The 11,093-nt window shown below is 38.2% G+C and overlaps 1 protein-coding gene across 1 annotated transcript; it reads left to right on the forward strand.

The window, feature by feature from the left end:
• Positions 1-553: 553 nt before the first annotated feature.
• On the forward strand, positions 554-10,379 carry LOC587705 (1-deoxyxylulose-5-phosphate synthase YajO). The gene is made up of 6 exons (XM_030987410.1): positions 554-760; positions 2,440-2,585; positions 3,363-3,516; positions 4,636-4,809; positions 7,539-7,636; positions 10,091-10,379. Exons 1-6 carry the CDS (start codon positions 674-676, stop codon positions 10,377-10,379), a joined length of 948 nt encoding a protein of 315 aa, XP_030843270.1. The 5' UTR covers positions 554-673.
• Positions 10,380-11,093: the final 714 nt, after the last annotated feature.

The raw sequence follows: 11,093 nt of genomic DNA on the forward strand, positions 1-11,093 counted from the left end.
CGCTCCGCTCCCTCGCCGCTAAAGCCTCGTTCTGTCGCTTCATCGTTTTACATATATTTAACCCCATGCCATTTTGTGCCCCCCCCCCCCCCACCTCCCGGTAAGAAATTCCTGGATCCGCCACTGATGCCCATACCCCTTGAGCTTCAGTGGCTCCGCCCCTTGACCCCCGCCGGGGCTTTGCTCCTAGACCCCACTTTGCGAAACGTTCAGCGGGGCCTGCATGATAGAATGGGGTGCTGCGGATTTTTTTGTCAGCCCCACCCAAATGTTTTTGCTCATTACGCCACTGCTAAACAATGTTTTTATGAATTTTTGCAGGAGCAGAATTGAATAAAAATTCACCAAGTGTTATGTCCGGACAGGCGATTTCAAACAGTAATTTGAAGAAGTTTACAAGCAATATTTCATAATTATACAAGGACTTATGTTTGATAATATCATTATTGACAAATTGTCATGATTATTAGTGCTTTTTCATGAACATTTTTCGTTCAATCTAAAGGGCAAAAGAGAAGGCTTTATTTTATTAGACGCTGATACATGATACTATACTGTAAGCAGACGACATCATTGACGAGCATAGCGCATCGACAGACGCTTGCAAATTTGACCGAGTGTTTAATTTTTGTTGAGGGTTTATAAACGACCATTCTACCCGGATTTGATTATCATGGCTGTCCAATATCGGTACCTCGGTGGAACAGGAGTGAAAGTGTCCAATATTTGCCTTGGAACTATGACGTTTGGGCAAAGCAAGGTAAAGCAATTGTGAGATCCCAAAACTGCAATAGTGTTTGTTTTTTTCCTCAGTCCGGATCATTGGTGTTTGTGTTTGTTTGATGAGCGCTGAGCGTGATTTGAAAATGTTTGTAAAATGGCAAACTTGGACCTCGAACCTTATATCAATGTTACCAACAATAGAATACACGTGGGATTTTGCCAATAAAGTGTATACATATACAATTTAGGATATAGACGATGCAGTACTTTGTAAATATTAAGTCAAAGGTGTTTTAATTTTCAAAGTTTTGAGTTTTTTATTTTTAAGAACCTAACCTAAAAATAATGTTTTATTTGTCCACAGACTCCGCCCCCAATAAAAGGATGTACCTTGGACTCTCTCAGTAATCTACATGTAGATACTCTTCTAATATTATGTACATATGAATTATCACAGAATTTACCAGCCACTGCTTTGGAAAATTTAACTGTGAACATCATACAAATTATATTACAAATTTGATGCAGATTTCATAGATTCTAAAACTTAATATCTGGCAGACTCCTGAATTCAGAATTATCAAAATTTACAAGGAGTCCCATATCAAAATGATTTTGATATGGCTCCTAGATCTACATGTAAGTTGTATTTGATATGTTTTAAAGGTAATACAAAGTTTTGGAAAGTTTGAAAATTGGGTGGATAGTGAATCTTTACAATTTTGATATATTTGGATGCCCCTGTGGATGTACATGTATTATAAGTAATAAAAAAGTAGCCCCTAAAACACTTCTGTTTTCGAGAAAAAATTGAATATAAATAATATAATATTCTATTTCAGTCAAGAAACATTGTTTCATAGCTAAATTAATATCTTGACCTTGAGAGGGAGCTATACAACATAAAGAGTTTATTATTTATAATTTCATAATTTTAGACTCGATTTCAACCGCGACAACGATCAATGTATATTGTAGGAACGCATATGCTTCCAATATGTTAATTTGAACCAAATTCATGACCCCATACCAAAATTTTTTAATACCTTTAATTGAAATTAAAATTGAATGCAATTCAAAGGCATCTATTCTAATGTCCATACCTAAATAAAATGTATGAATTTATCTTCCTCACACAATTTACTATCTTTAGTTCATCTTCATACCGGAGTGTTGGCTCAGTCAGTAGAGCGTCCGCCTCACAACCGGGAGGTCGTGGGTTCGATCCCCGGCCGCGTCATACCAAGAGACGTTAAAAGATGGGAGTTGCTGCTACCTTGTTTGGCATTCAACAATAAGGGATAGAGCAACGTCGATCTGGCGCTGCTCAGTGGCTGCCGGGCTCATGATTAATTTGGCAAAAAGAATTTTCATTTTCGGTTTAATAAAATTTGGAGTAGACTAAAAAAAAAAATAAAAAAAAAAAATAATAGACTGGATAGCCCTAGAAATCTATATTGAAAAGAAGAAGAAGGAGGAGGAGGAGGAGGAGGAGGAGGAGGGGGAGGGGGGAGAGGGAGGGGAAGGGGGAAGGGGAGGGGGAGGGGGAGGGGGAGGGGAAGGGGAAAGGGAAAGAAAGAAAGAAGAGGAAGATAAAAATAAGTAACGGTATAATGATATTAATAAGAAGAACAGCAGAAGGAGAAGAAGAAGATTTTCACTACTCTGCTAAAAGTATTGAATTCTTTTGTTTCTAAAATTTATCATATGCTACAGAATCCAAACAGACCTGGGCAATGTGATGAAGCAGCAGCTCATAAGATCATGGACCGCTTCGCAGAGCTTGGAGGAAACTTTATAGACACCGCTAATGTCTATGTAATGGGCGTCTCTGAATCCATCGTGGGTAGCTGGTTGGCAAAGTAAGATCAACAAGATTTAAATACCCACTGTACTACTTGTAGCTACTTGCTCCCTCTATATATAAAACAATGCCTAATCAGTGACCGTTGGTCCCCCATGATCCTCTTTTTCTTATGTTATTTGAGAGCTGAGTTGATGAGATAGCCACCTGTCAGTGACCTTGCTGTGTGGTCTAATCTCTCCTGGCCAAACTAGTACAGCCGGCCTTTAAAAGATAAAGTGAAAGTTTTATTAGAAGTAAGTTATGTGGTGAATTTATTAAGATGAATGAAATCTGTACAGTGTATGAGAATTTTGATATTGAAACTACGGAAACAGTATAGATTACATGTATGTGTGATAAAATCTAACCTAGTTTGTAGGGCATCGTTTCACAAAAGTACAAGTTCCCCTACACCTTATTTAAACACATGTATAAATGGGTTGCCGGCGAACTTGTATTCATGACGGTTTTGTAAAACGCTGCTCATGCATATTTATTCCTGAATAGAAACTTTACAGCGCCATTTACAGACTCCAGGGTTTAGTCGATTTCTTGTGATGTACATATGTATTATGGGAAAAATTTGACAAACTTATCAGCTGTGACAGTTATTATATACCCTCGGAAAGGGGTTCTCAAACTTTTTAATTGACTGTCCAGATGTGATTTCCCAAAAGGTCCAAATCATTTGATGCAATTAGCTTGGAAAAAATGATGGAAACACCCATTTGCTTCTTCCTATTAAAGGAAAAAATTATAATTATCACACATTCCTCCTCTCAATGTTAAATAGGAGAAAGAGAGAAGACTTTGTGCTGGCAACTAAGGGTCGTTTTCAAATGGATTCCAACAATCAGAACTCTGGAGGACTGAGTCGTAAGAACATCACCTGGAGTGTGGAGGAAAGTCTGAAAAGGCTTAGGACCGATTACATTGATCTGTACCAGGTGAGATGTTATCTGAATTTATAATTATAATTTTTTTTTTTAACTGCGGATGAATCCAAGTTTCCAAAATTTCTCTTGATACCCATTTTCTTAAAAGGGGGTTATTCACACAAGAAAACAATTTGTATACAGCTGTTGTGTTAATTCATATAAAATCAACTCCAAAAAACCTTTACCCAGTCCTAGGAATAGAATAAAGCATAACCTGAAAATTGTGTGCAGGCAACCCAAGTTGGATTAGGGTTCTAGGTAGGCCCTTTACTACTACATGTACTACTACAGCTACTATGACTACTGATGATAATGATAACGATAATAAAAATAATAATAATGATAATAATAATAATGATAATAATAATAATAATGATAACAATAATAATAATAAAAATATTAATTAATGATTATCAATGACATAATAACAACAATAATATCAATATTAATGATAATAATTATTATAATAATAGTAAACAAATTCAAAAAGCACGCAGCGAAGTTGACCTATATTTCTCGGGTCAAACTACAGTGTGATGAGCAGTGACTGGGCTTAAATTTAGAGAGAATCAGCGTTGATGAAAAATCGCTTGAATGCTCTCCTGCAGTAACCTTTTAATGGCGTTTTGATTTGTGATTCAGTTTGTGATTCTAGCTTCAAAAAATCGCTTGAACGCACCCCAAGTTGCTCCAGGATTGATGGACCGCAAGAAAGTGCTGTGAAGATGAGTAGACGTCTTGTAATCATGACTCACTGATTAACAAGTTAAAAAACATTTTTCTTGAAGAAGTGTTGTAGTCCAGTGGTTTAAGCACTTGACTTGAAATTAGAAGGTCGTGGTTTGATCCCCGACATGGCACTTATGTCCTTTGGCAAGACATTGATCTACATTTGCCACACTCAACCCAGGTGATGTAAATGCATACCTGGCAGGAATTAATTCCTTGAATGCTAGAGCGCCGTAATGGCAGCCGTGCTAAAGCCAGGGTAATAACCGGGAGCGCCAGGAGCGTCAAATCTGGCAGACATGAGCGCTATTCAAGAACCCACTATTATTATTATTATTATTATTGATAGCAAGACAGTTTCTGATGATACCATCTACATGTATTTCCCGTTTTCATCAGATTCATGCCTGGGACCCTGCCACACCCATCGAGGAGACGGTTCGTACCCTGGATGACCTGGTGAGAGCCGGTAAGATCCGCTACGTGGGGGCCAGCAACGTGACTGGATGGCAGATGCAGAAGATCATGGATCTGTGTCAGTACAAGGGGTTCAACAGATGGATAACTCTACAGGTTAGTGATTTCATGGAGGTGTCCAGGCCTGATAATTACCCGATTTAAATCGGTTTCCCGATTTGTTTTTTTATGCCTCCGCCACCGAAGGTGGTGCCGGAGGCATCATGTTTTCGGGTTGTCCGTCCGTACGTCCGTACGTCCGTCCGTACGTCCGTCTGTCCGTACGTCCGTCCGTCCGTCCCGTTTGACCGTTATCACAATATCTCAAGAACCATTTAAGATTTAAACTTAAGACTCGGGAATAGTATTTATCACCATAGGAAGACGATCTGATTAGATTTTGGAGTACGTAGGTCAAAGGTCACAGGTCACAGAGGTCAACTTATGAAATTCCTTGTATTGAGTTTGTTAGCGCGATATCTCAAGAACCATTTGAGATTTAAACTTCAAACTTAAGGATAGTATGTATCACCATAGGAAGACGATCTGATTAGATTTTGGAGCACGTATGTCAAAGGTCAAGGGTCACAGAGGTCAACTTATGAAATTCCATACATTGAGATTGTTATCATGATATCTCAAGAACCACTGGAGATTTAAACTTCAAACTTAGTGATAGTGTGTATCACTATAGGAAAACAATCTGATTACATTTTGGGTCACGAGGTCAAAGGTCAAAGGTCACAGGGCTCATTATGTATGCAAAAACAGCTTGTGATCGCGTTATCTGAACAACCGATTGATGGATTCCTGCCAAACTTTGTCTGAACAACCGATTGATGGATTCCTGCCAAACTTTGGTCATGTATGTATCTTGCAGAGCTGATGAACTGATTAGATTTTGGGGTCACGAGGTCAAAGGTCAAAGGTCACAGGGCTCATTATGTATGCAAAAACAGCTTGTGATCGCGTTATCTGAAGAACCGATTGATGGATTCCTGCCAAACTTTGGTCATGTATGTATCTTGCAAATACCAATGAACTGATTAGATTTTGGGGTCACGAGGTCAAAGGTCACAGCGCACATTGTGTATGCAAAAACAGCTCGTGATCGCCTTATCTCAAGAACCGATTGATGGATTCCTGCCAAACTTAGGTCATGTATGTTACTTGCAGAGCTGATGAACTGATTAGATTTTGGGGTCATGAGGTAAAGGTCAAGGTCATGCGGCTCATTATGTATGCAAAAATAGCTTGTGATCGTATTATCATTAGAACAGATTGATGGATTCCTGCCAAACTTAGATCATTTATGTATCTTGCAGAGCCAATGAATGGTTCATAAGATCAAAGGTCATGGGCTCATTATGTATGCAAAAATAGCTTGTGGACGCATTCTCATTAGAACTGACAGATGGATTACTATTTAACTCAGGAAATCTTGCAGAGCCAATGAACTGAGTAGATTTTAGGGTCATGAGGTCAAAGATCAAAGGGTCATATATGTATATGAGAAATTGCTTGTAATCACGATATTCTGAGAACATGTTAATGGATTACAATTGAACTTGAATTTGAAAAATTTCTTCCGTTTCGGTTTGTAAAATTGCTCTATGACGGAGGCATCATTTTCGACTGCGCGCAGTCGAATTCCATCTAGTTTTCTTCCTGATTTTTCCCTTATTTTTCCTGATTTTTCCCCAATTTTTTCCTATTTTCATTCGATTTTCTTACCCAAAAGGGATGCCATTTTTTCCCCCTGAATCCTCTTTTTTTTCACTCAAGGGGGGGCGTGGTTGAGGGGAAAAAAAAACCCCTTTTTTTTAGTGCTCACTATTACCTGGGTGTCTTGGTATAGTGGTTCATTCACTTGCGGTTGAAGGTTCAGACGTCTTTTGGCAAGACATTAATCCATGTTTGCCACTCTCCACCCAGGAGTTCAATAAGTACCAGGTAGGATGCAAAAGTTCTGGTAGCTTGCTCAGCATTGTGAGCATCTTTAAAATGGCGCCTGGTTGGAATGCTTCCAAGGGAGTGGAAAATGTGCATACACTGTGTTTTTGGTCTATGGCAGTTTTAATACCATATTAAACATTTTCATGATGTTACAACACAGTTTGTAGATTGCTGTAAGAATGAATACCTTTCATGATGTTCTCTCCATCAATCCCTCTCTCTCTCTCTCTCTCTCTCTCTCTCTCTCCCCCCCCCCCCCCCCCTCTTCTCTCCCTCTCTTTCTCTCCCTCTCTCTTTAGGCCCAGTTGGAGTTGGTATTATTGCTTTAAGAATGAAGGCCTTTCATGGTGTTCTCTTCATTACCTCTCTCTCTCTCTCTCTCTCTCTCTCTCTCTCTCTTTAGGCCCAGTACAGTGTTCTAAACCAAGAGTTAGAATTGGATTTTGTTGATTGCTGTGAGAATGAAGGCCTTTCATAATATTTCTTTTTCTTTCTCTCTCTCTAGGCCCAGTAAAATATTCTAAAGAGTTAGAATGGGAGTTAGACAGTAGATTGCTGTAAGAATTAAGGCATTTGATGATGTTCTCTCCATCACTCTCCCTCTCTCTCTGTCTGTCTGTCTCTCTCTCTCTCTCTCTCTCTCTCTCTCTCTCTCTCTCTCTCTCTCGCTAGGCCCAGTACAATCTCCTAAACTGAGAGTTAAAATGGCAGTTGTTATTATTGCTGTAGAATGTAGGTCTGTCATGATGTGTATGTGCCTCAGCTTTCTCTTTCTCTGTCTAGGCCCAGTACAATCTTCTAAATCGAGAGTTAAAATTGGAGTTGGTATTTTTGCTGAAAGAATTAAGACATGATGTCCCCCCCCCCTCTTTCTCTTTCTCTTTCATTAGGCCCAGTACAGTCTTTTAAACCGAGAGTTAGAATGGGAGTTGATAGACTGCTGTAAGAATGAAGGCCTTGGTATTCTACCATGGAGTCCGCTAAAAGGGTAAGTCTACTTGCTTCATCATATAACATATTATTCTCTCTTATGAATCTACAGTGTACGAAAGGTACAGACACATTCTAAATGATTTATAAGTCCCTAAAAACCTAAGTTTCCAATTTGTCCATGAAATTAGAACAAAACGTTTTCCTTGAGGCCTTTGATCCATTGGAAAAAGAATCATATATATTGCTTCCTAAATATGTATTAATATTTAAGTTGAAAAGGGAAGCAATTGAAGTGCTAGTTGGAATAGTATTTTCAATAAATGAGATAAGCAGCATGAAATATAATACTTTCACACATTTCTTCTTGTTCAGTGCAGTTAGTTTGACTTTAATGACACACATTTTTCAATGGAGTCCAGCCAAAGTTAACCCCAGTTAAGTCTTCAAATGACTAAATTCTAGTCTAATTTGGTAGGCATATGGCGTTTCTTTTGATTTAAAAAGTAATGGATACAAATACCCAAATGGAAAATGGCCAAGACATTGTAAATGAGGTATATGAGCTCCTATATTAATTAGTCAACTTAGATCCTAAGGTAACATTTTAACAGAATATATTGTGACTTGAGTGGAGCCAAGTTCCAACTGGCTGTGTATAATTGCAAGGCCCATGTGCTGTAGTCTCCATAGTCTCGCACAGGTGTTATAAATAAGAAGGGTTCCTACCTACAATTACTCAAGGCCCTGTTTCATTCAATTTTTATCAATTAAAAGATACAATAACTGTTATAACCTCCTGAAATTATAGCATACGATTGGCGGAGAGCAAAATTGTCCTAGAATTTTAGCATTAATAACATGTTTTATGAAACGGGGGCCTTGCTCTTTGCACCTAATAATGCAGCGGTTGGCTAACAGGCAAAATGAATAGAGAATCCCCCCGCCCCCACCAGAAGGGAGTAGGGTGGCATTCGTGGAGACTTTAGGGCCCTGTTTTCATTAAACTTGTTATCAATACAAGATACAATAACTGTTAACTGTTTAAGCTACTGAAATCATAGCCTTTGATTGGCGGAGAGTAACATTGTTGTAGAATTTTAAATTTTGTTACTATAATAATGTGTTAAGGCCATTAAAAAAAATATACATGTTTAGCGTCCCCGCCCGCTTCCTTTTTGGGGGCCACCTCCTTTTTTCTTTTTTTTTTTTGAAATTTTTTGATTTTTGATTTTTTTTTTTTTTTAAAGAAAAAAAACATGAAAAACACTGCTAGTGAAATAAATCTATTTCTGATTTAAAAAAAAAAAAAAAAATCAGCGGCCATCTTGAAAAATAGCCCGACTGTCAGGGAAAATGTACCGAGCGGCCATTTTGAGCGGCCATTTTGAAAGAAAAAAAAAAGGGCCTCCTCCTTCCTATTTTTCAAAAAAACGGGCCTCCTCCTTCCTATATTTAAAAAAAACAGGACGCTAAACATGTTTTTTTTGTTTTTTGGCCTAATAATACAGCGGTTGGCTAACGGGTAAAATGAATAGAGAATCCGCACCGGAAGGGAGTAGGGTGGCGTTCGTTGAGACCAGGCCAGACATGGCTAAGCAGAGCCATCCCTCCTTCTCAGAATTTGCAGGCGAAGAGAGAGTGTGGACTCTGCTCGACATTATGAAGTCGATTGCAGATGAACAAGGTAAAATAATAACTACGGTATGTTATGTGGTTTGAATTGATACATGTACGGATTTGTTTATTTGGTTATGACTCAGGGGGGGGGGGGGCTTGAGAAAATGGAGTTGTTCAAAGAATGAACACTCATGTTAACGTCAAGCAATGAGAAATCTAAAGTAGCCTTATCTCTTGTCTTAAAGGGAAATTCAACCTTAATAGTTAACTAATCTTTTAAAAAAGAAGAAAACAAAAGAATAAGATCATGGAAGCAGTCTGATGACAGTTCAAATGAAATCAGAAAAAATGAGAAATCATGAATTAAATTTTTTTTTAATCACTATAAGTATCGTAATTTAAAATTGGCTGAATAAGCAGTATCACTGTGTCAGAGTGCCGGACAAAATGTCAATTTTTTTCCAAAATATTTGATTCAGGAGAATCTATTCTTTTTAGAGGACCTATAATAATATGATGCAAACAAATTTTTTGGTTAGCGCCCCACGGGTTATATTTTTGTACCCAACAAAAAGCAAAATGTTGCAGTCCACTTTCTCAACTCTCCCTGAGTCGTAACAAACTATCGGGACATGTATCGATTTGACCCTCATTACAGCCAACAGGTCATCACATCACATCATTCTAACTCCACTTGCTGTTTCCTACTCCTTTCTGCAGTGCATCACATTGATATCAAACGCTTTTCACCTGCAAACTTTAAAAAAACTCTTGTTTACCACCTAGTGTGAATGAGCTTTCTTGCTTTGCTATATCACCTTTACACCATCCCTTATTTCATTATCTTTACTTTTCATCTCATGAACATCTCCTCTCTGCACTGGCACCTTAGAGGGTGGTTGTCGGGTAAGATGACACGTGAATCAGCTCCAGAGGGCAGCAGAGTAGCTTTCATGGAAACCCAACCTGGAGTGAATGAGAGTTCTCCAAGCTTCTCCAAGTTTGCTCAAGAAGAGAAAGTTTGGAAGCTTTTGGATCTCATGCAGTCAGTGGCCAATGAGGCTGGTAGGTGTAACCCAGAAAGTGAGACAGGGCAACGACAATCCACACAGGCCCCTAAGTTTACACTTAAAGCCCCACTGCACTTCGTATATAGCTACTTAATTGCGCCCTCTATATAGCAAACAATGCCTAATCCGTGACCATTGGTCTCCCATGATCCTCTTTTTCTTAAGTAAAGTGAGAGCTGATTTGATGAGATAACCACCTGTCAGTGACCTTGCAGGGTGGTCTAATCCCTCCTGTAAACTAGTACAGATGGGTTTTAATTAATTATTTATGGTAGTTAGGTACAAACTTTAAATATAAAGCACAGTACTCCTATATATTTCATTTTGCTATATTAAGGTTTTTTTTGTTTTTAAGGGCAGTTTTCCATTCCATGTGCAAAGTAGCTATTGTGAGTACACACTCCTACTTTCTATATATTGTATACCGGTATTCTTTAATTTCTGAATTGCTAGTAATTAATACAAGCTGAATGAAACTTTTCTCCCTCCCTGCTCATTCAGTACATTACATAATGCCATCTTTTTGCATTCTCCATCAAAATTGTCATTGTCCTCTTTAATGTTTATTTTTGAGATGTATTCTGATGTAATCTTTTGTTGTGGCTGACATTCATACACAAACTAATGATGCATGGAAGTGTGTGTTGCTGCCTCAATGTACCATTTAGCTTATTAAGTAATCAAAGATCTGTCCAGTATGTTAACCAAGAAAACAAATAAGAGATGTGAAACATCTCTCGAAAAAGTCACATTCATAGACGATTACAGCCAATTTTTTATGTAAATTTGTGAAATAAACTATGTCATTTCTAGCAATTTAAAAAA

This window comes from Strongylocentrotus purpuratus, unplaced genomic scaffold (genome assembly GCF_000002235.5).
Source record: "Strongylocentrotus purpuratus isolate Spur 01 unplaced genomic scaffold, Spur_5.0 spur5_scaffold_16, whole genome shotgun sequence".
Taxonomy (NCBI): Eukaryota; Metazoa; Echinodermata; class Echinoidea; order Camarodonta; family Strongylocentrotidae; genus Strongylocentrotus; species Strongylocentrotus purpuratus.

Excerpts from the sequence above, each read along its gene's own strand:
- LOC587705 (XM_030987410.1), top strand. The coding sequence starts at position 674 with ATGGCTGTCCAATATCGGTACCTCGGTGGAACAGGAGTGAAAGTGTCC. Across the intron at positions 3,517-4,635 it reads ATTACATTGATCTGTACCAG|ATTCATGCCTGGGACCCTGC; the intron begins GTGAGATGTTAT and ends CGTTTTCATCAG. Across the intron at positions 7,637-10,090 it reads CCATGGAGTCCGCTAAAAGG|AGGGTGGTTGTCGGGTAAGA; the intron begins GTAAGTCTACTT and ends CTGGCACCTTAG.